The sequence below is a fragment of the Python bivittatus genome, unplaced genomic scaffold (assembly GCF_059951505.1).
Source record: "Python bivittatus isolate LINGU-HERP-01145 unplaced genomic scaffold, Pbiv_v1 ctg000080_np1212, whole genome shotgun sequence".
Classification (NCBI taxonomy): Eukaryota; Metazoa; Chordata; class Lepidosauria; order Squamata; family Pythonidae; genus Python; species Python bivittatus.
The window spans coordinates 69,047,438-69,073,507 of NW_028277035.1; the positions used below are offsets into that span (position 1 = coordinate 69,047,438).

The window sequence follows — 26,070 nt, forward strand, 5'->3', positions numbered from 1 at the left end:
CTATTAACAAGAAAATTGAACCATAGCAATCAACAGCCTTCAAAACCATTGTTTTAGAAGCCTCATTAAAGCTAGAAAAATGTTACTCAAAAATGTACCATTATAAACCTCCAGTAGTATAGAAGCCAAAGAAGAAAGAAAGAAAGAAAGAAAGAAAGAAAGAAAGAAAGAAAGAAAGAAAGAAAGAAAGAAAGAAAAAGAAAGAGAGGAGGGAGGGAGGGAGGGAGGGAGGGAGGGAGGGAGGAAGGAAGGAAGGAAGGAAGGAAGGAAGGAAGGAAGGAAGGAAGGAAGGAAGGAAGGAAGGAAGGAAGGAAGGAAATTCTTTGCGTGTTTTATGTCAATTAATAGGGTAGTCATTGTACTGGCAACTTTTTTTCTTTTCACAGATTTAATAGTATATATTCTGCCCTTAAGTGACAAAGATTCAGAGCTAGGTAAAAAGCTTAGCCATGTGTAATCTTCAGAAGGACTATATTGTTAAAAAATGATTAATTTCTTCTCCAGAAACCTTTGACTCAACATTACATATGAGAGAGAGAGAGAGAGAGAGAGAGAGAGAGAGAGAGAGAGAGAGTGTCTGGAGTTGTTATATACTTTGCCCTAACCATCCTTAGTGAACCAACCATCAGTGAAGCCATGAGCTATACCGTGCAGGGCCACCCAAGACGGACAGGTCATGACAGAGAGTTCTGACAAAATGTGGTCCACTGGAGAAGGAAATGGCAACCCACTCCAGTATCCTTGCCAAGAAAACCCCATGGACAATGTTAAAAGGCTAAAAGATATGATGCCGGAAGATGAGCCCCTCAGGTCGGAAGGTGTCCAATATGCTACTGGGGAAGAGCGGAGGGCAATTCCAAGTAGCTCCAGAAAGAGTGAAGCGGCTGGGCCAAAGCCGAAAGGACGTTCAGCTGTGGATGTATCTGGAAGCGAAAAGAAGGTCCGATGCTGTAAAGAACAATATTGTATAGGTACCTGGAATGTAAGATCTATGAACCAAGGCAAGCTGGATGTGGTCAAACATGAGATGACAAGATTGAACATCGACATCTTGGGAATCAGCGAACTGAAATGGACGGGAATGGGTGAATTTAATTCGGGTGACCATTATATCTACTACTGTGGGCAAGAAACTCTTAGAAGAAATGGAGTTGCACTCATAGTCAATAAGAGAGTGGGAAAGGCAGTAATGGGGTACAACCTCAAAAACGACAGAATGATCTCAGTGCGTATCCAAGGCAAACCATTCAACATCACAGTCATCCAAGTCTATGCCCCAACCACTGATGCTGAAGAAGCTGAAGTTGACCGCTTCTATGAAGACCTACAACACCTTCTAGAACTAGTACCAAAAAGATGTCCTTTTCATCATAGGGGATTGGAATGCTAAAGTAGGAAGTCAAGGAGTAATTGGAATAACAGGCAAGTTTGGCCTTGGAGTACAAAATGAAGCAGGGCAAAGGCTAATAGAGTTCTGTCAAGAGAACAAGCTAGTCATAGCAAACACTATTTTCCAACAACACAAGAGACGACTCTACACATGGACATCACCAGATGGTCAATACCGAAACCAGATTGATTATATACTTTGCAGCCAAAGATGGAGAAGCTCTATACAGACAGCAAAAACAAGACCAGGAGCTGACTGTGGCTCAGATCATGAGCTTCTTACTGCAAAATTTAGGCTTAAATTGAAGAATGTAGGGAAAACCACTAGGCCACTCAGGTATGACTTAGATCATATTCCTTGTGAGTACACAGTGAAGGTGATGAATAGATTTAGAGGATTAGATTTGGTAGACAGAGTGCCTGAAGAACTATGGACGGAGGTCCGTAATATTGTACAGGAGGCAGCAACTAAAACCATCCCAAAGAAAAAGAAATGCAAGAAAGCAAAATGGCTGCCTGATGAGGCTTTACAAATAGCTGTGGAAAGAAGGAATGTGAAAAGCAAGGGTGAAAGGGAAAGATATAAGCAACTGAATGCAGATTTCCAGAGAATAGCAAGGAGAGATAAGAAGGCCTTCTTAAATGAACAATGCAAAGAAATCGAGGAAAACAATAGAATGGGGAAGACTAGAGATCTCTTCAAGAAAATTGGAGATATGAAAGGAACGTTTAGTGCAAAGATGGGCATGATAAAGGACAAAAAAGGCAGGGACCTAACAGAAGCAGAAGAGATTAAGAAGAGGTGGCAAGAATACACAGAAGAACTATACAAGAAAGATCTTAATGTCCCTGATGTCCACCCTGGTGTGATCACTGACCTTGAGCCAGACATCCTAGAGAGTGAAATCAAGTGGGCCTTAGGAAGCATTGCTAACAACAAAGCTAGTGGAGATGACAGTATTCCAGCTGAGTTATTTAAAATACTAAAAGATGATGGTGTTAAAGTGCTGCACTCAATATGCCAGCAAGTTTGGAAAACGCAACAGTGGCCATGGGATTGGAAAAGGTCAGTTTATGTTCCAATTCCAAAGAAGGGCAACGCCAAAGAATGCTCAAACTATCGCACAATTGCACTCATTTCACATGCTAGCAAGGTTATGCTCAAAATCCTACAAGCTAGGCTTCAGCAATACATGAACCGAGAGCTACCGGATGTACAAGCTGGGTTTCGAAGAGGCAGAGGAACTAGAGATCAAATCGCCAACATTCGCTGGATCATGGAGAAAGCATGAGAGTTCCAGAAAAATATCTACTTCTGCTTCATTGACTATGCAAAAGCCTTTGATTGTGTGGATCACAACAAACTGTGGCAAGTTCTTAAAGAGATGGGAGTACCAGACCACCTTACCTGTCTCCTGAGAAATCTGTATGCGGGCCAAGAAGCAACAGTTAGAACCGGTCATGGAACAACCGATTGGTTCAAAATAGGGAAAGGTGTACGACAAGGCTGTATACTGTCACCCTGTTTATTTAACCTATATGCAGAGTACATCATGAGAAATGCCAGGCTGGAAGAATCACAAGCCGGAATTAAGATTGCAGGGAGAATCATCAACAACTTCAGATATGCAGACGATACCACCCTCATGGCAGAAAGTGAAGAAGAACTAAAGAGCCTCTTGATGAGGGTGAAAGAGGAGAGTGCAAAAGCTGGCTTGAAACTCAACATTAAAAAAACTAAGATCATGGCATCTGGACCCATCAATTCCTGGCAAATAGAAGGGGTAGAAATGGAAGCAGTAACAGACTTCATTTATTTGGGCTCCAAGATCACCGCAGATGGAGGCTGCAGCCATGAAATTAAAAGACGCTTGCTCCTTGGGAGGAAAGCTATGGCAAGCCTAGATAGCATATTAAAAAGCAGAGACGTCACCTTGCCGACAAAGATCCGCATAGTCAAAGCTATGGTTTTTCCAGTAGTAATGTATGGCTGTGAGAGCTGGACCATAAAGAAGGCTGAGCGCCGAAGAATTGACTGGAGAAGACTCTTGAGAGTCCCCTGGACTGCTAGGAGGTCAAACCAGTCAATCTTAAAGGAAATCAACCCTGACTGCTTATTGGAAGGATTGATAATGAAGCTCAAGCTCAGATACTTTGGTTACCTAATGCGAAGAGAGGACTCTTTGGAAAAGACCCTGATGCTGGGAAAGATTGAAGGCAAAAGGAGAAGAGGACGGCAGAGGATGAGATGGTTAGATAGCATCACTGAAGCAATGAGCATGAAACTGAGCAAACTCAGGGAGGCAGTGAAGGACAGGAAGGCCTGGCGCAATATGGTTCATGGGGTCACAAAGAGTCGGACACGACTTAACGACTAAACAACAACAAACCATCCTTAAGGTTATAAATATTATTCTTGTTACTGTTTCATTTTAGGGGCCAATAATTTAACATATTTTCCCCCTGTTCCCAATATCTTTGTTTTATGTAATTTAAAGAATATTCAGTATCATGCACATAGAAGGAATTAAGTTCTAATTTAGCAGACAGAAAAGCTTTATATAGTTCTAGTGTAGGTTGTGTTGCATATATACCTAACAGTTGCTTAACTTTATTTTCCAAATTTTCTTGTCCAATTTTTTTTTATTGCTTTTCCATGAAGCATATGTAATAATGCAACCTTTAATAATAATGCATTAAAGGCAGCCCAAACTGTTATTTTAAGAATTATTCAAATATTGTTTTTATCTGCTTTACAAAAAACAATTCCTTTAAGCAACATTTTGGGGTAGAAAGGACAGTTTTTTCTTATAATAATTTATAGTGTTACTGAAGCATGATCAGCAATTGCATTTTGAAGTCAAAAAGATGTGCACTCAAATAAACTACAGAAGTCCAGATTAAGAAGTAATTACATTGCTTTTGAAAAAGGATGGATCAGTGCATTTAAGAAGAGGGTCATCTGTGTCCCTGTGACATGTATTAACCTGAACAATGTGTGCTTTGCTTCTATCACTACCTCTCTATTAGGTGCTGTCTGAAATCAAATACATGCTCAGAAGACAAGCCATAGAACTAGAGCTACTGGGATAACAGAATGTTCAGTGTAGTAAATTGACTGCAAAATAGGTTTTGGTTAGCTATCAAAAGATACTTTATAACTGTGCACAAAATGAACAATGTTATTCAAGGAAGTTGCATAATTTTCTCTCACTGAGATATAACAAACTCAGTACAAAGGAGATATCCCTGCCCCACATTTCTAATTGGACCTGGAGGCTGGCAGAGAAACAAAATTAGCAACTTAATCTTATATAAAAGAAGAGAAGATTAACATTAACCAGGGGCATTAAGCAAACTAGTGATTATCTAAATGCACAGTAACAGACGTGGAGTTGTATTTAATGCTGCTTGTCAAGAGTGGAAATCATCAGGAGAATAGATTCTTCTTCTCAAACGTGCTCCAGAGTATTGGAATGACCTCCAGAAGTAATTTGGAAGACTTCTAGGAAGTATGTGGCACAATAGATTAAGTGATATTGGATGGGACTCAGTGTACTTTTTTAAAGGATGCTATCTCATTTATTTCTTGGTTTTGGGCCCCATTAGATGTTGCTGGGGACCTGAACAGTTTCATGGTCCTCACTGCACAGAGTTCAATTTTATTTAATTTAAATTGGGAAATATGAATTAAGTAGGAGAGAGCATGATTTCCATTGCCTACATTTTGTTATTTAATTCATATAGATAGAGAATAAGACAGAGACTTTTTTTTTGGTACCCCTGTAATATGCATACCCTATAGCATATGAATTCAGCACCTAGTTGCCTCTTTCTATGGAACACAATTCAGGGTTGTGGACCTTCATTTCCAGAGCTGCACATTCAATATAGCTACCCCTGCATATGTCTGCATGTAAAGTACAGGTAGAAGGCCTTCACATATATATGTACAGTATGATATAAGGTGAATGGTACCCTCCATATTTACAGCTGTACTCAAAAGGAAGTATTCTCCTTGCACATGTTTACATTGTACTTGCAGATACTTGTAGAAGGCATTACAATGAACATATGACATCTAGCGCGGAACTACATCATTCCCAATTCCTAGTTTCAGATACGGGGGATACAAAATACCTTAATATGCCTCTTGGTTTTATTGCTTGAACTTCATCACAAAATAAGGAGTGAGAAGAATAAGGTATATTACAGAAACCCATATTCTAATACATCATATGTAAATTTTGCAGTGAAAAACTGTCAGGACAGTTCAATTCAACCATGACATATGGTTGGTCATGGTTCTCTTTAGTCTCTGCCCATCTGGTGGTTCATCTCTTTTAATTACCTGGACATTTATTTACTGTTACCCATTTATTTGTTCATTTAATACATTTCTAATGCAATTATTTGTTTGAAATTGCCACAGGCGAAGTATAAAATACTATGCTTGGAGATGCTTGTTCACTGAATACATGTATTATTACTGTTTTTATCTGTATAAGATCCCAAGAAGATCTAAGTAGTCAGCCTTGGACTGCCATTGGTATAACTTAAAATTAACATAAATGAACCTTCTTCTTTTTATTAAATCCAGAAATGCAATACAGTATTTTTCACAGCAACAAGAGGTTGCCAGATGTTACTACTTATTGTTAAGTATGCTTGATTCATATTAATAAGGTTGATTCAGTGTGTATAATTTCAGCAATGGCTTTAGTAATATTTGAGAAACGGATACCACAGCTATTAGCAACCCTTTGCTCTCACTTTGTCTAAGCTGAAAAATGTCAGTCTGAACAAAATGATTTTTGAGCGACATTAAGAATACATTCTGCAAACAAGCTGATTAAGCCATACATTGGCTCTCATACTGAAATAACAGCTACATTCTAAGTGTGGCTGAATCAGATACAACCATGGAACTAGTGGATTAAGTGATTCTTAGTGATTATTCACCACTTCGTCAATCACCATCATCACTATTACCTGCACCTAATTACCGGAAAAACAATACCAACATTTTGTATAGCAGAAGTGTTTACCAACCATTTTTATCCAAACATTTTTTCCCATATCCAGAAGGCTGTTTCAACACTCCTTCATATTTTAAAATGTAATGATTGTATAAATTACTTGATTTTCACCTACCTTTTCAGCTGCTTGGGAAGTGCAAAAAAATATTGGAATGAAGGCAAGCCATACTATACATGTAGTGTACATAGTGAATCCAATGGGTTTGGCTTCATTAAAATTCTCTGGGACACCCCGAGTCTTGATGGCATAAACAGTACATGTAACCATTAGGAGAATGCTATACCCCAAAGAGCATATGATTTGTAGATCCGTAATGTCACATTTGAGAACGCCTCTGGCTTGATCTGGTTCCATAGACTTATGTTCATCATAATCTATAATACTGTTTGGTGGATCAACAGCAAACCAAATGAAAACCCCGAGAAGTTGTACCGATATCAAACTTGATGTGATTGCTAATTGTGATGTTGGGCTAATAAGCCTGGGTGCTGTCACTGATTTTTTGCCCTGTTCAAATATGCGATAGATACGGTTTGTTTTAGTCAACAGAGCAGCGTAACTTATGCACATTCCCAATCCCAAGAAGATACGCCGGAAAGAACACACGGCAGCATCTGGTTTGGCAATCATTAAGAAAGTGATGATATAACACAGAAATATTCCTGTCAACAAAACATAGCTAAGTTCCCTTCCAGAAGCCCTCACAATGGGAGTATCGTTGTATCTAATGAAGGTTGCCATGACAAATATGGTGGCAATAATTCCAAGCATGGCCAGAAAGACTGGGATGACCGCCCACGGTGAATGCCACTCTAGCTTCACAATTGGGATAGGACTACATCCAGTGCGATTCTCGTTTGGCCGTTGATTGTAGGAGCACAGCTTACAACTCACTTCATCAAACTGGTATTGGTATCCATCACACAGTTCACACTGCCAACAGCAGCTCATCCCTTTCATAATCCTTTTTCGTTCTCCTGCTTTACAGGGAAGACTGCAGACAGAAGAGGGGATTTTCTTCACTCCTTTGCCCCACTGCATTTCATCCATCTAAAAGTAAAAGAATATAGTGTAAATAGGACTGGTTATCTAGAAGTAATTATCAACCAGGCCTAGTGGATTGGTGAGTTGATTAACAAAGAGTAAGGAAAGTGAATATATTAGAGTGAAAAAAGAGATGGTAGCCATGTTAATCAGCCAGGAAGAAAATGAGAACTGTTGCTGAGGGAGAAAGAAACAGAAATCAAAATTTCATGAAGAAGCAAATAATAAAGGAAATAAAGGTTATTACCATAGGGAAATAGTATGAAAATAGTTTTAGATGGAAACTCACATAATTTAAATGATGCATTTTCTCCTATCAGTACAGCATCACTTGCACTATTATAATATTCATACTTTGTGAGCACAAAGCAAGCACTTGGATAGCCAGGCATAATTTTTTAGAACATGAGAAGCCCATTTCATAGAGTTTGCTTAAAGTGTGGCCATAGTTTAATGAACAGTGAAGCCTGAATAAGGGTGACTCTTAAGGCTTTCTTTGAAAGAGGCCTTTCTAACTTCTTTCCACATCTTGAATGAATGATTTTCCAACACTGAGGTGTCTGATCCCCATCCCCTCTTACTGGCAGCATGTTTTGAAGTTACGCATGTACAGTGATATATGTTCACACTGGCTTTCTGGAATCCTGGCCCACACTGTGTTTCTTTTCACTGGAAAGAGTTGAAGAACAGCAACATGGCTAGATAGTATGATTTGAATCTCCCCATCCCATATTTCTATTAAAAATACTATTTTTACATGGCTATTTCAAGCAAGCCTATCAAGGATTTCAGTTTTATTTTCAAACAAAGATCTCTAGTTCCTGCCTATGCTAGTCCCAGGCAAAGTGAGACTGATCCAATTTTTTCGTCTTCTCCTTGATATACCCTATTACAAGTTAAATACTGAGCTCCTCTGAGTACCATTCACCAGTGCTACACATTTATACTGAACAGCAGTGAAAAGATGATTGATAGATGTTCAGATTTCCTCGGAACTAACAATGGACTGAACATTCTGTTTTAGAATGAGGATTTATTTGTCTTTGTACATGCAGACTTTTTTTCTAAATCACTTTATAGTATACTCCGGCTGTGCTAACAAAGACTATGACTAGAACACAAACTGGTTTGTTCTTTTCTGTATAAATTGGCTGGTGTTAATTTCAAATGAACAAGGTATTATTCATTGTGGCAAAATGAAACCTAGTGAATTGAAGTTGTACTGCACGTTCCAAGGCAACAATGGAAATTTTTTTTCCAAAAAATCAGATGGATACCTCTAATTTGCATTTTTAAAGATGATTGCACTATTTGCTAGGTACTTATTAATTACATCTACCTGTCCCATCAGGTCTGGCAGAAAAGGCACGTTTAGGGTCCCATCTAATAGGGAATGTCATCTGGCAGGGCCCAGGATAAGAGTCTTTTCTGTCATGGTGCCTGCCCTTTGGAACAGCATTCCCCTGGAGATTAGATTGGCCCCATCCCTGATGGCTTTTTGAAAGGTCTTAAAGATGTGGGTCTGCCATCGGGCTTGGGGATCCAGATGTGTGGTAGAGTTTGTGCAGTGGCTGTGTTAATTGTTGTTGTTGGTTTTTGTACCATGGTTGCTGAGTGTACGTGCATGTTTTTTGTATTGTTCTTTGCTTTCTATATAATTTTTAATTGTTAGCCACCCAGAGCCATGAATTTGAGATGGGAAACCATATAAGTTGAATAGATGATAGATAGATAGATAGATAGATAGATAGATAGATAGATAGATAGATAGATAGATAGACAGACAGACAGACAGACAGACAGACATAGAATTAATCTAATCTAGTGTTAGTCCAGCAGACAAAAGGAAATGTATTGACTTAGTGAAATGTTCCCAAAGTAGTTACTTAATCATAATACAACAAATATAGCTTAAAGGCAGGAAGGGTCTGATTATCCAAAATGAACATTACTTTAGCAACAGTAGGGAGAGGCGCATGACTAACATCAGTGGATTAGCAGTTATCACAACTATTTACACCCTGCTCAGTGTTGCAACTAAATGGTGAAGCAGATGTATTACCAGTCACCTCATTATCCACTGCAAACCATTAGATCATTGCTGGAGCATTGAGCACAGGATCCCAGTCTCCCCACTCCACCACTGCATGAGCGTAACATCTGGTAGCTGTGGTAGTCCTGACATATGGCAGTCAGCTCATTCTACATTAGATCAGGAAATATAGAGGAGCCTTAATATAATTCCATAGCAGAGCTTAAAGCATTGAATAGAAAGGGATATGCATGTGTTGATTGATTGGTTGCCTGACTCCAAAGTGACTCCCAGAAATTATATCATAAAAACATAAAACATTACCAAAACCACGTAATCAGTGCAAAATACAGTAGTGCAAATAAACACAGTGGTGACTGCTTCACTTCCCAAATGCTGTCCAGTCCAGGGCTGCCCAAGCAGGTGTGCAAGTTGTACACTGCGCAAAGGCGCCAAACAGTGGGAACAGTAGTAGGCCAGTGCTGCATTCAGGGGCCCAGGTTGGGGGAAGAAGCTAGTCCAGTTACTACTCTGAGCACAGATGTGCATGTGCCGTAGAAGAAAAGGGAGAACAAAGGGCTGGGAAGCCGCAGCTGCCACGTGATCTGACTTGACATTTTGGCATCAAAAACGTTTTGCACAAAGGCACCTTAAAAGTCAGCGGCAACAACAGCGGTTGTTCCTGTTCCAGACCAATTCATTCTTCAGTAGTTCCTGAAGGCCATCAATGTGGGTTCTTGACTAACTCCAGAAGGGACCCCACCTCATAATATGGGTGCTGCTCCCTTCATTGCATGGGCCTGGAGAACCATCAAAAGATATAAATCGGATGATTGCACTGGAATCATGCACACTCCTTTTATGTGGTTCTCTAGGTACTTAGGTGCCAAGCCATATAAGGCTTTATCAGTTAAAAGCAGCATTTTGAATTATACATGGAAACTATTGGTAACCAATGCAGTGACCATAAAACTGGTGTTATGTGATTCAACAATATTTGAGATGCTGCATTTCAAACTAATTGCAGTTTCTGAGTGGTCTTCAAAGGCAGCCCCATGTAGAATGCATTGCAGTAATCCAGGCAAGTAGTTATTTAAGTACATAAGCCACCATGGATGGAGCTTTCCATTAGAAGTAGGACCACACTAGCTGGAGCTGGACAAAGGCCCACCCTGACAACTGCTCAGCTTGCCTGTCTAGCTGATGTTGTGAGTCCACAAGGAACCCCAAGTTACAGATCTGCTGATTCAGGGGGAATGACATTGCATTCAGAGTTATCACCAGAGCAAACATAGTTTTTCTAAACAAACTGTAACTCCACCTTGCTAGAAATCAGCTTCAAACTGTTTTATACTATCCAACAACTTTCAAGCACCAGTTCAAGACTTCCACAGCATCTCCGCCATAGATTGTAGAAAATATAGGTGAGTGTCACCAGCATACTGCTGGTATCTAACCTCAAACAATTTTACTTCCTTAAACAATCTTGTTTGTCAGAAAACTGCAGGGACTTGTCCAGGCAGTTACCAGGAGTTAACACTGATTCACAGACACCCCCCAAACAATTTCATATACAGGTAGTCCTCAGTTAATTATGGTAATTGGGACCAGAATTTCCTACTGATGGCACTGCCGGCACTCCCCATTGCTGTTGTTAAGTGAGGATCGCAGGGCATTAAGTGAGACCCAGGTGGCAGGCCAGAGGCAGGTAAGGCAGGTAAGTGCAAGATTGGGGGGGGGGCTGGGGGTGACTGCTGCCAGGCAGGGGAGGATGCGAGCAAGTTACCAAAGTGACTTGTGACCTTCCCTGCCGGCTTCCTCATGGTTCTGGGAAGCTGGCAGGGAAAGTTGCAAATGGTGACTATGTGACTTTAGGATGCTACAACTGTCATAAGTGCAAATCAGTTGCGAAGCACCCAGATTACACTCATGTGACTACAGGGGTGCTGTGATGGCCAGAACTTCAAGGACCGGTTGTAAACCTCCTTTTTCAGTGCCATCATAACTTTGAACAGTCACTGAACAAATGGTCAGTGAGGACTACCTGAAGATATTAAGCAGAAGAATAGAATTTAATACTGCAGAGCCCCATCAGGGAGAGCCCACTGAAATTTCTTTCCCCCTCCACTGCCACAATCAGGTTCCACTCACTCAGGAAAGAACAGAACCATTGAAACACGGTGGCCCTGACTCCCAACCCCTGCAGGCAGTTCAGGGATATACCATGGTTAATAGTATACGTAGTATGGCACTGAGAGGTCCAAAAGGATGAAGAGTAGCACACTTCCCACACCCATATCCCAATGAAGGTCATCAACCAGACTAATCAATGCTGTTTCCATTCCATGTCTGAATCCAAACTAAATGGGCCCAGATAATCTATTTCTCTGAGGATGCCCTGTAATTAACACCCCATTACTTTCTCAACAACTTTCTTTAAAATGGGAAGCCTGGAGACTGGCAAACAGTTATCTTAAATTGTCTGATCTAGGGGTGCCTTCCTGAGAAGGGGTACACCATTGTCTCCTTCAAGCCTAGAAGAAACACCTGTTTTCCAATGAAATATCAAATACTCACTGTACCTAAGTAATCCAATGCCCCCAGCCCTCTGAAGTAGCCATAGGGGCATAGATGAAGCCTGGAGATGAGAGAGGTCATACTAGGGAGCAGCTACTCCACTTCATCAGAGGCAGAAAGAAGACCCAGATAATATTGGAAGATACTGCTCCAGGCACAGTTGGATTCTACCCACAAAGACTCAAGATTGTGGCAAATATAGGTGATGTTAGGATGTGGGGGTAATCTGACCACAACATCTATCACCCCATGGATCACCAGGGTTCATCTGGCTGATCTGGCTGGCTAGGCGGGTTCCCCTTCCTCCCTCACTGCTCCATTTGCATCCCTGCTAAATCTGCATACTTGGTGGAAGAGGACGACCATCCCAAATAGAAGAAGTGTACCAATTGTCAGGCAAGGGCATATGATAGGTGACTTTATTAGCAGTATTGCACTAACAAGTCACAGCAAACAGGGAGTAGCTCCTCCCACCCATCATTCCCTAACAGGAAACTGGCAATCATAAATAAGCCCACTGATGCAATAACAGTGGAAACATATGAGTGTTTTCTTGGTCTTACTGCTACAGTGCAGACTTGACCACAAATTTGTCCCTGAGTTTGGTCAAATTTAGTTTTTAACCTCTTCCACTGGCACTTCTGGTGTTCTTTCTAACCCATTATCTCATGATCTTTATCTCTTGTAAACCAAGGAGCTCCCCTGGGATCATGAAATGGTGAGAGATTCCTCGGGAGCAATCATATCAAGAGGCTTGGTTGCTTCTTTGCTCCAGGAATCAACTAGATACTCAACAGTCCATTGGAAAACTCCCCAAGGACATATGGAATCCCTCCGGTCCATGAGACACCTAGGGCAGATAATCTCAATGGGCCAGCTGCCCTGCAGAGATTCTGAACCATTAACTGGTTTAATCAGACAGGAAAAGACCTAACTATGACAAAAAAACTAAGTCTTGCATCTTCCATATCCATGTCATATTACCTGCTCTAAAGTAAAAATGAGGACTAATATGCTTCCACCCATGTGAGGTTGATTGATTGGATTTGAGGCTGCCCAACTCCAAAAAGACCCTGGGTAGCTTACAATATTTAAAAATTCAAAATTTAAAGAAACATGAACACCCTTACAAAACCACATAAGTTACATTCAAAAGTTGGGCCAGATATTAGTTGTACATCAGGGATTTTGCATTAGAGTGTCAATGGACAACTGCAGGGGAAGTGATAGGGCAAATGACAAAGTGAGCATCATAGTTTTGCCTTGCACGCTCCATCCCTTTTACATGTGTGTCATGACATCACATTTATGTCTGGGGTGGATATTGTATTGTGACACAGTGATGCTTGTTTCATAATTCTTCAAATCTTTTGGGCTCTGCAGATGCCTCTAGGTACACCCAAATCTAAATAAATAGATGAGTGAGGTTTCTCAAACATGTATCATGCCTAGAAGATATATTCTGGAATTAATTCTGTTACTATAGATTCATAATTGAAGAATTTGGGTTTGCCTTGCCACCAATAGTCCCCCTTCAACCAGATTATGTGAAGCAACAATAAAGAGATAAATGGATGGATGAATGAATGAATGAATGGGAAGATTTACTACTGAACAACTTTTTTTAAGTGAACAAACACTTCTGTCTATGCAAGGTGCAGATAAAGAAATACGGGTTATAGACAGATTTAATTTTTAGTACTTTTTTCTTACAACATTTTCTGAACAAAGTCTTCTTGGAACACACCATTTCTGGCAGGCCCATCCCCTATCTTTACTGCATCATATCCAAATCTTCAAAAGGTGAACTAGAGGGTACGGAGAAGAGAAAGAACCTGACATGTGAGTGGCACAGTTTTATAAATGATCTCATGCAATATGAGAAGACCTGCACAATCTGAAAAAGCTGGAAAGACTTGTGTCATTTCATTTTTCCTGAATACATACAAGCAGGAGATCGGAATATATGAGCATGTTGATTGGCTAAAAAAAAAATTGCACAATAGAAATTAACAGATTCTTCTGACCCTTTCACTGTTTATGATGTCCATGAAAATAAAACATTTGAAAAGCCATTTCTCTTGCACTCACCACGTTCAGTTTGTTTGTTTGTTTGTTTGTTTATTTTACACTGACAAGGATCGTTGCAATCATGGAGTCTATTAGGTGATACCAGCAGCTTTTACCTGCCAATAAGAAGCTGCTGCATTCTGTATGATTTGCAGTGTCTGAGTAGTCTTCAAAGGCAGCCCCATGCAAAGCTAATTACAGTAGATGAGCGTTTCTTAAAGTGTGGTTCTAGGACCCCTGGGCATCCCCCAAGACCCTCTCAAGGTTCTTCAAAATCAAAATTGTTTGCCAACCTATGCTGAAAAGTAATACAAAATTAATAAGCCCATCAAATAATCATGAGAAGTGGAAGCAGCAGTGAATGCGTCAATTTTAATTTTTAATACTTTTTTTTAAAATCCATTTCATCATATCTGATTCTTGGAGACTGCCTGGACAAGTCCCTGCAGTTTTCTTGGCAAGGTTTTTCAGAAGTGGCTTGCCATTGCCTCCTTCCTAAGGCTGAGAGATAGTGACTGGCCCAAGGTCATCCAGATGACTTTGTGTCTAGGCGGGACTAGAACTCACGGTCTCCCAGCTTCTAGCCTGATGCCTTAACTACCACACCAAACTGGCTCGCTTTAATACAGTAAATATTGATAAATATAACCCATACAAAGAAAAGCTCTTTTGGGATACTTCATAATTTTTAAAAGTGGGAAGGGGTCCTAAGAGAAAAAAAAAAAGTTTAACAAACACTGCAGTAGACAACTGCAATTATCAATCCAGGATGAAAAAAGGGGCTGATACCTTGTCTGCTGGCAGTCTAGATTTTGGTTTTTGAAATAAGGTAATAAAAATCCATGTCATCTCTATATGTATGAATGTCTGATGTTTTTCTTACATTAGAGATCTTTCCTTACTAAAAGGAGCATTGTACAATATCTCTTGTTTTATACAAAATCATTCCTGCAAAGCTTTATTAAGATAAAATTAAGATAAAAATCAATATAAAAATTATTATGTGCTAATTAACCCATCAGGGCTGCAACTAACATCCCCCCCACCCATGCAGCTCCAGTTGTTCCCATTAGCTGGTTATTAGCAGCTAATCTGTGTTCAATGGATCTAAGAGGAATTTGAGCTGAGGATTGTCCTCATATTTATTGTTATCTTGCCAACTGTTTTCCAATTCCACTTACTAAGACAGTAGTTCAAAGACTTTTGATATATTTAGCACAGACAACAATATTTTTATCACTTAGATCCTCAGGCTTATGCATTTAAATCTTGTGATTATTTTTTTAAATCCTAGGCTTCAAACTGATAATGAAATTAAGAATATGTCAATAAGACATAGTCAATACAAACCACAGCAATGTATCAAAAATGTTATGCTGAATAAAATAATTAGATCCTTTCTCTCAAATCTAAATTCTTGTTTGCAGAGAATAAGAATACAATGTAAATTGGGTGTGTGTGTGTGTGTGTCTGTGTGTGTCTTCTTCCAGACAAGACTGCTTTTGTTGCTTTTCACGCTTTGTCTGGAACATGAATGAGATTTCTAACCAAGAGCTATCTAGTTGAGCTTGGCAATCAGGAAAGCATTTGGAAAGCTGACAGAATACCAGCTACTCCTCCCCGGAACAATTTTCCTGCCTGAAATGAAGGTTGAAGATGTTGAGAATCCAGGAACTATTGATTATAGTAAAAGTCAAATCCATCCCTGTTTTTTTTTCCATTGGTTTTATTGAACAATGATTAACAAACATTACTAAGTAATTAAATTATCATAAATCCAAGATGCATAGAGAAAAAAAAAAGATATAGAAAGTCTTAGGTGAGGTCCTAATACCATTAATTTGGCACAGAAAAAGAACATAGTAGTTAAATGTGTACCTTGATGTAAGGAACAGTTCATATATAAATTAAACCTTTCTCATTTCATTTAATTGAAAGAGAAGGGTTAATACCATAAAATGCCTAAAATCAGTAACGGGATGGATGAAATTCGGATCAGATACAACACTGGTACTAGAACCAGAAGTCATGCATTGAAACTGAATAACAGAAGAATTAGGATTTTTTTTTCTTAACATACTGCATAATCAAACTTTGGAATTCACTACCACAAGATGTTGTGCTAGCTACCTGCTTGGCTAGCTTCAAAAAAGGGTAGGACCAATTCATGGAAGTCATGGAGATCAATGGCTATTAGCCCTGACAGCAGTTTGACTGCCTCTGAAGGTCATCTGCTGAGAGCTTAGTGGGATTTCTTGTGGCTGGCCACTGTAAAAACAAACTGCTGGACTAGATGGGCCAGGGGTCCGATCCAGCAGGGCACTGCTTGTGTTCTTATGTTTGTATATATTGTTTCTGGCTGGTTTATCTAGCCAGAAGGTTGTTGGGCAAAGTAGTAACAAATACATGTGGTGGTGACTTGAGGAGGCTTTTTAAGAGATCATATGCATTTCTCAATGCATTTTAAAAATCAATGTATTTCATGCTGCTATCTTGCTTGACTTTGTTTGAAATCATAAACCTGGTTCTCATCAGAACTGCAGCATTCAGAGGATTAGAATACAACCCTTTAAACAAATTGTCTATGAATCACAGAAATTACACACAATATCTGAACCGATTCCTGTTGGTTTCTGTCAGAATGTTTCTGTGTTGAGAAGAAACAGCTTCTAAAACTCCTTTGGGACCACAATTACACTGCAAAGGGAATATTGACTGTACTATTAAGAACCTGACCATGAATTCTGCAGTTGTCTGCAGTATAGTCTCTCACAACAGTTTATCTATTTTGAATGTGATTCTGAAGAACATTTTATCCCCTTCATTTTTAAAATAATTTTAACGCAGCTGCTACTTTTTAAGCCTGCACATCACTCTCTCCAGTAGAGCTACAAATGTTTTACCCTGCTTCCTTCACACTTCTTGCACACTGTATCTTATTTGGTTATTGTTTCTCATATGATTTCTTGCTACTGAGCGTGTGAACATTTTTTTAAATAAACATGAATCTTAGTCAAGTAATTTATAATACAGATAGCCTCAGTTTCCATAAGGGCCAACAGAAATACATAAACTACAACAATTCTAATTGACTGCCAATTCAACCAGCAGCTCAACCCAAAATTTACTGGCTTACTTAAATAATGAAGAATAATGCTAAAATTCTTCTGTAAGGAGTACTGGTCTCAATGTAAACAAAACGTAGAATGACAGAAAAATAGCTTCAGTGCATCTAGCTCACCTAGATGATATGTTTAGAGTAGAAACTACTGTATTTCTTAAGTCCTGCCATAAGTTGACCTCACTTCTGTCACCACATCTACCTTCTTCAGGATTCCAGACACTAAAGTTTGATTTTCATTTTCCACCAAAGGAGGAGGTATATGCCCCCCGCCCCCCGCCAGCTCCAGATCTTGCACCTGTGGTCTATTCAACAGGAAGCTGCTCTCCAGGAGTTCAAACAGGAATCTTTTGTACCCTACCTGGAGTTCCCAGAAATGGAATCATGGACCTTCAGCATGCAAAGCACTTGTTCTATCATTTTACTTCATTTGTAGACCAATGTCATGATCTCCAGGTAGCTTAACTTCTTTCCTTCTTGTTGGAAGAAAGAGATGCCTACAGAAGCCATTTTAATCACTGGTTCTGGGAACCATTCTTTTTCAGAAGTTACCTCGCCAACTGAAACAACAGAATTTATTTCCTCATAATGTGCATTTGTCTGGCATGGAGTAGTAAATTATGCCCTCCTCCTCCTCCTCCTCTTCTTCCTCCTCCTTCTCTGGTAAATCTGTATTTTTCTTATCCAATATCCCTTGTGCATTAATTATTTTGGTTCAGAATAAGGCAACTGTGACATATTTCACTGGGAAAAATTCTACATGAACATCAGTCAGAAAAATAATCACCTGTTTTGAACATGACATGAAGAATCAGATTTTTATGATAGTAAATAATATTGTACATTAATACCACAGGTTCTGTTTAGTCCAATGTGAGAGAAGAAACCCAGTGAAGTTATTACTGCATTATTCAGCTATCCCTTTGACAGGACTAAGTTGCTGGGTATTCAGTTCAGTAGAGGGGCAGGCACGCTGCCTTGACAGAATCAGAATCAGCAAAGCTGCATCCAAAGGCCTGAGAACTTCATCTTGGCAATGCCCATGTCAGCCAGATCAAAAGCCAATATTCCTCTTAATTATGAAAAGCCAATTAAATAATGAAATAATTAATTAATTAGCAAATAGCTATTCCAAACATTTAAAGCAGACTGAATTTTCCATCCGAAAGGCAGATCCCCACTTACTGTTTAAACTGCTTGTATCCTGTGTTCATGCCAATTTGCCTCTAAACCAGTTTAAGAAAAGTCTGCCCAGATTAAGACACTTTGACAAGAGTTTGCAAGATACTCAGATTGGACAACAGGCTACCACATCTCTCATTGGACAACACCCCTGCTTCTATGCCTTCACACTTTTCTATTCAAGAAAGGAGTGACCAATCACTTTCCTTTCTATAGGTGAGCTTTTCCGGACATACACACTCTTATATGTATAAGTATGTATGTATGTATGTATGTATGTATGTATGTATGTATGTATGTATAATATATACATACACGCCTATATCTATATGTACTAGACATTTTTTATAGTCATTTTTGATTATGTGCCATCAAGTCATTGTTGACTCTTAGCAATCATATAGTTAAGCATGCACACAAATACATAATGTTAAATCAAATTTATATATACAAGTTAAAACATGAAGATGTGCATATGTGCAGACACAAACAGATAAAAAAAAAAGGTCTTACTTTATTGCCCTATAGCTTTCTCATGGCTTTCAGAGCTATTTTTACCATAAATGCTGTAAGAACACAATAGGTATAATTCTTGCCTTCTAATTAGAAGGTTAATGCTTCAGAAACTAGAAAACAATGCTTTTTTAGGGGGAAACAAAACCCCTTCCCCTGAGCTTACAACTTTTCCTTATGCTTTTTTTTAGAAAACAAGTTCAGTGGTACACCGTTTCATTGCTTTTCCAACCCTTTAAGATAATAGGTTTCATTCTCAAATTCCAAATAAATTATGGGCTATTTAGAACCTAGGGATGAAACCCTTCTGCAACCAATCAGTAACCTTCTGTTTACCAAGTGTGATAAACATTGTGCTATTATAGCAGTCATGGTAAAAGGCAGCTCTAAAAGGTATAAGAGAACATGGTAAGTATTGGCTTAGTGGAAGGGCTGTTCCTTGCTCTGCAAAATAGCCAGTGAACTGCTGAGATTGGCCTGGGACAAACTGAAGCATTCTGTCTGAAACAGACAGGTGGCTTTAGGTGACATAACATAAAAAAGCATACTTTGGAAGTAGAGCAGAAAAATATGGCCTGAGATTGCTTTGATGGTGAGTGGAGGGTTAATAAGAAATACAGTATCTAGTTTTGACCTTCAGAAATGGCTGCAGAACTGGGCGGTGGATATAAACCCATTGAAAGGGGATTCAGCAGCAGCTTCCATTCACAGAAGAGGGGCAATTTCTACGCTCTTCCAAGACAAGTCATTCTCTCTCTTTTTATACACACAAATATCACACACAAAGCAACATACATACCCAACAACAGAAGTATAGATAGGCTAATATCTATTTTCATCAGAATTATCTGACAGCCATAACATAACATTCAAGGAAATAATAATGTACTGATCACTATCTTGGACTTCTGACACAGGCTTAACCACCCTCAGTTCAGTGAGTGACATGGCCTATCTGTTTCTAGCCCATCTCCCTGGGTTATTCTAAGGATAAAGTGAGTATATGCCACCTTTCATTCGGTGATGGGAGAGTGGGGTAAAGTTATGAATACTTTAAAACACAATGTGAGGCACATTTGGCCTTTTCACAAGCAGATGAAACATTAAGTATCATTTCAGTATAGGCATCTCATCAAATGAAGCTAGCCACAAGGAAGGTATGCCAAAAAGTCTGACTGAATTTTCCACTCATTCTGCCTCTTGAAGATAAGGGAGTTGAATAATTAATCTACAGTTTTATTGTGTGCCATCAATGCAAATTTCAAATAATAAGCATTTTCGGAGAAAGAGCCGGCTAAGCACTTTTCTGACAGTATGGCAGGCGGAAATGTACTGGACTTGAATGCAGAATGAAAGTTCTCCGAGCACATCTGAGGTTTTATAAGAAGCCTTTATGATAGCTGGGCCAGAAATTAGTGCCATGCCATATAGTCCAAGCACAATTAGGGTGCATTTGAAACAAAAGAATAAATATCAGATCAGCAAAAAAACCGAAGAAACAATAAAAAGGTTAACAGACTTCCTTTAAAAGTGGGTTTGTTTGTTTGTTAGCTTGTTTGTTTACAGCTGTAGGTGAGTCATCAAAGTGACTGCCTGCTCATTTGCTGTTAGGTCACGTTTCACCCAACAATGTGTTGCATAGACTATAAAAACTACCCCACAAACAAATCTATGATCAAACAGTTATAAAAGTGCCCGGCCCAGGATGGAAACAAACCCTGAAAATAGCCATGATACCAAGAGCATGTCTGAAGTACATCTCAGAAATGTTTAGCAACAATTCTTATTACATATAGACGAATCTTTTTTCCATGACTTTTTGTTTCACCCAACCATTTATGAGAAGCTGCAGACTAACAGCATACCTGCCAATATGGAAGGATCAGAAAAGCTGTATAATGATGACAATGAAATACATGTAACAGCATGGATTACTCAATTAATTAATGTGTTCTTCTGCTCCTCCAGCATTCTGTTTCTCTTGCCCTAAAGAGATCAATCCAACAAAAAGACATCAGTAATTGGTGCTGAAGTAGCATTTGCCACTGTGGCAAAACCCAAGCCAGGAAATATAATTTACAAATAAGAGACAGCCAACTGTACACACTCTTTTGTGTGACATTAGGATTGACCTATTAAATTGTGAATTTTATAAAAGGGTATCCTTTATGGAAAATCTGCCAATATTTGGCCATTACCAAACAGGCTCCTAGGCAAAATTTTCCATCTTCTTCAAGGAGGACCATGAAACAAATCCTTGTAAGTCAACTACTTTCCATTTCAGAATTTGGACAGCAGATGGGGATGGAGAGATCTAACTCTAACTACATTTGGAAACAGATAGCATGGTAGGTTTATCACATATCCTATATCCCAGATGTGAATAGTATGAATAAGGTTAGGATGTGTGGGAAAGAAGATAATTCATGTTATTTCTCAATTACATTCAACCCAAACTGTATCTCTAGGGAGCTCTGGGCATGACATATGGCATCTCTCAATAACCATGTAAGGAAAAATATAGGCCAGGCTGCTCATCCACTTGCTGGGGTGGCCATGCCAGCTCCCAAGATATGTCCAACTTAGCAGTAGCAGCCATACAAACAGGAGAAACTCAGCTCATGCCCAGTTGGGGCCAAAAACAGATAAGGGTACAAAATCTTCAATTGCTTCTGCTCTTGCCTCTTCCTGCAACCACAGCAGCCACGGCTCCTCTGGAACTAAGAAAAAGGAGGAGGACAGAGGTGACTGCAACTGAAGCTGCTGGGCTAGGACCAGGAAAGGTAGATCTCCATTTCTGTAGATACTGTACTACTGAGGGATAATATCACGTCTCTGCTGGAACAACATGTCTCTGCTGCTAATCCCCACCATGGTTCATTGTAATGGAGCTGCCTCTGGTGGTGTAACTGGCTGCTGTGTTGGGGCAGCCATTGTGGGGAAGCTGCATGCAACTGCAGCCATTTTATCAATGGGGACTCACTCTTCTTTGCAACAGCAGAGGTCTTCACAGCTTTAATGGGGGGGAGCTGACTCTTCTCCTCTCCACTCTCTTCTTCAAGAAGATGCTCAGCCAATGATTTAGAAATCACTGGACATACTAGCAGAAAAGATGCTTGCCTGTAAGACTGGAAAGTCATGTCACAGTCTTTTTAATAGAAATATGAGATTTAGTCCAACTTGTCTCACGAGGCTCAGCAAAAAGAGCCAGATACATATTGTATCACTCCTAGGAAATACTGATTTACAATTTATTACCTTTTGACAGTCCCCTGCTTAAGATGATTGCCAAGTGCTCCTTTGCAATGATGGACTCAGCAAGTCTAGATTATTTAAGGTAAATCATAGTTGAAAAATGGCTGTCCTAATTTAATATCAATTCAGTGCCTACATATGTTTGGATCATCCTATTAGATCAGGGTGCTCTGAATCTGTCCTATCACCACTTCACTCCTACAACCCCTGTCCCTGCCTGGAAATTAAAAGGGGGAAAAAGAAAAAAGAAAACAGAATAAAACAAAGAAAAAGAACCCCCATTGTTATGTGGTGCTTCTATAAAAAAGTAAAAGAAGAGTAATCATTTCATTCTCAGGCTGCTGCAATATTGCATGTTCAAAAGCCTGCTGTCCAGGCTGCTGTTCTGCATCATTACTGTTCAAGAAGAGCTACTGCAGGGAACCCTGATGGGCTCCACAACTTGCTAAGGACTTATCTTCCTATTACTTCTGGAAAGGCAGCTCTAGTCTAGAAATGAGAAAAACAAGAGAATAAATCTTCTTTGGTGGCTAGGTTTTATGACGTTTGAGTTTATAATTTCTTAATGGATTCTCTTTTCTTTGCTCCTAGAAACTATCTGGGACTGATTGGATGGTAAAAAAACATTAAGAATTGCATTTCGGTTTTTAAAAGCCAATGGAAACTTTGTAAGGAAGGTTTGTGAAGGCAAGAATTATTTAAGAAAGAAAGAATGAAGGGAAGGGGATGACATACAAAGTGCTTAATATATAGTAGACTCTTATTACATGTATCTCAAACAAATACTGTAAAAACAAACAAACAAACAATGCTGTCCAGATGTACAACTGACTCCCCATTACCCCCTCTGAAATCAGAAAAAAAACCACAATTTCCCAACAAATATTAAATGTTAAAAATTAAAAAAATGCATATATTGAATTTCTATTCAATCATCATATCATTGGTCTTAAAATGTGCCTTAAAGGAGGTTCTTAGCTTTATCTAATGAATGAAATGGAATCAAATTGGTAAATAGTCAGAATTATCATAACTTATGGGTCATAATACATGGTTTAAGCTGCTCCTTAGTGTTTCTGACACAGTGAATCTTGTTACTGTGAAATACAGCTGCTAAAAGGAAAGCTGGCATCTTTGATGGATGAGTACATTCTTCCCAATTAAGAATTTATTCCATCACAATGACATATGGGTCACCGTGCCTGGCTTTTACTGACCGCTATACTGCAAGTAAGAATGTGGGAGACCTTTTATTTACACAGCAGATGTTGGTTGTTATTAAAGAAGAACAAGAAGAGAACAGGTTTTTGTCAACAAATCTGCCATGTGCACCAGGTACAAAATAAAGAACTTGGGGCTGATCCCAAGAAATATCCCGAGAAATATTGAGCCAGTCTGGTCTAGTGATTCAGGCACCAGGCTAGAATCCAGGAGACGGTGAGTTCTAGTCCCACCTTAAGCATGAAAGCCAGCTGGGTGACTCTGGGTCAGTCCCTCTCTCTCAGCCCAACTCACCTCACAGGTTGTTGTTGTGAGGAAAATAGGAGGAGGAAGGAGTATTAGGTATGTTCGCCACCTTGAGTTATTTATAAAAATAATAAAAGCATTTATATATATATAAAGTCTTGAAGGTAATGAGAACAGTTCTATTAGAAACAGCTATTTCTGCTGCTTTACAATATTCAGCATTCAAACCTTTTAACTACAGTTTTAAACGTTTTTCAATATTTTTACTATCCTCAGCTCCTTCGGTTATTAATAGGAATGCTCAACATTTAAACTGAACTCTCAAAGTAATTTTTTAAAATAATTTTGCTTTCCTTGCCCCATTCATCTATTCCTTTATACTTGCAACAATATTTTAGCTTTTTACTTTACTTTATACTATATACTTTATACTATAAATTATATACTTTAAAGTATAAAGTATAATATAAAGTATATACTATACTTTAATAATATTCATAGCAGTGCATGCAAGGTTCTCCTACATTTTATTCTCATGTCAACAACTCTATGAGATAACATGAACTTAAATGCAGAGCCATGGAGATGACCTTGGAGATATTAGGCAGAGACAGTGACAGTTACATAAACAAAGGCATATTTTAAACTTGGGAAACAGTTGAAAGGGTAAGAAAGCAGCTCAAATTGAAAGCAGCTTCTTAATTCACTATAGTGTAAAAGGGAAGAAGGGGGGAATTCAGTCAACCTTTCAAGATTCTGTCACTATAATCTATATCAGTAAAATGTGGTTCCAGTCAGATTTGTGGGGTCTGTTTCCTGACCTGGCTTATCTCAAAAGGCTGACAGATAGAGATTGCCCAAAGTTACTCAGTAAACTCCTTGGTCATGGAAGGCCTGTTTCCTGATCTTCCTAATTTTAGGCCAAGAGCTTAATTGCCACACTGGTTGTCATCTTTGCAATTATCATACAATGACAAGGGAAAATACTTAAAAATGGAAGCTGGTATAATGGTGTAAAGATAGACATGGGCATTTCAGCAGAAATGTATGCGACTGATACTGAGAATGTAGCAAGATTTAAAAAATAAAGGTGCATGTGTGAGAGATAATCCATAAGTGGTTGTGTAGGAGTAGAGTTTTGCAGAGTTCTCAAGATAAATATTGTCCAAACTCTGATATCCATTCAACACTTTATGTGGCCAATTACTTAAAATCAAATGTTCTGTCAAACAGGCTTAGTTTATCATTCCAGAGATTCAGTTCTTGTACATCTTTAACATCTGCACACATAATGATTATCCTGTGCTCAATATTTTCAGGTGCTTGGTTGGGACACATAATTGCATGATAATTTAGTATTACTTTTCTTATCAGTTGAAAAAGTCAGAGAGACTGACACATTTTAATATTTCAGTCAGAAATCCAATGTGAAGAGGAACATCAATATTGTCTTTATTTTAATAATTAAGCTTAGAACTACAGAGAAAAAGTAGAAATAGAAATGATTTAATATGAAGATTACCCCCCCCCCGCTTCCCCCCCTTCACAATCCCCACTTAGGAGGCTTCTTACTGGGAGATTATTCTCAAGATATTCTGTTTGCAAGAATGGGAACTTCAGTACTTAAATCCTCAATTGAACCTGTAAGTTAGAGGGCCTACAAAAAACCTCCATCACTGTTAAGCTCCGTAACAGTATGATCAGCAAGAAGGAAAGAATGGAAGTGAAATCTTTAGTTAATTCTGGTTAAGGCTCCTTATCACAAGGGAAGAACTCCATAAAAATTGGACATCACAACTATCAACAAAGTAGAAAGGCACACCTTGCTAGCCCTGTAAGTCAGGACTTAAAATACCCTGACTAAAAAGGAATATTATACATTAATTAGGAAAGTTTTTAAAGTATTAGGAATTTATTGTCAAGCTAACTGGAATAACCTATTAAAATGAACCTTTGGGCTGACTGGGAAGAGCCACTGATGAGAAATTGAAGTGGGGAATGGAAAACAAGGGCAATCTTGTATCAGTCAATGGCTACATAAACAGGAAACTTGCCAATATAGAAGAATATATTGACGATGCATGTCTGGGCATCTTAATAACCTTCTGATGAGGTGCAAAAATGTCCGTGATATAAGGTGTGTAGAGAAAGAATAAGAAGATGGAGAAATGAGAGAAATTTTGCAAATAATGTTTTTTAAAACATTTTTAAAAATTATGTGTTAGATTCAGTTATACAGTAGCTGTCCCTCCCTCCCTCCCTCCCTCCCTCCCTCCCTCCCTTCCTTCCTTTTACATTTCTTCTGCATTTTGTAACTTTAAATGTTTTTTGGGGGTGCAGAAAAGTATACTGTTGAAGTAAACAGTCACTATGAAAGATA

The 26,070-nt window shown here is 39.0% G+C and overlaps 1 protein-coding gene across 1 annotated transcript in view; it reads right to left on the reverse strand.

Annotated features, from left to right (window-relative positions):
- GRM7 (glutamate metabotropic receptor 7) overlaps nt 1-26,070 on the reverse strand; it is a 421,378-nt gene that overhangs the window by 60,390 nt on the left and 334,918 nt on the right. The window contains exon 8 of the mRNA XM_088134322.1: nt 6,544-7,479. Coding sequence (XP_087990448.1) covers nt 6,544-7,479 — 936 coding nt within the window. The remainder of the gene's footprint in view (nt 1-6,543; nt 7,480-26,070) is intronic.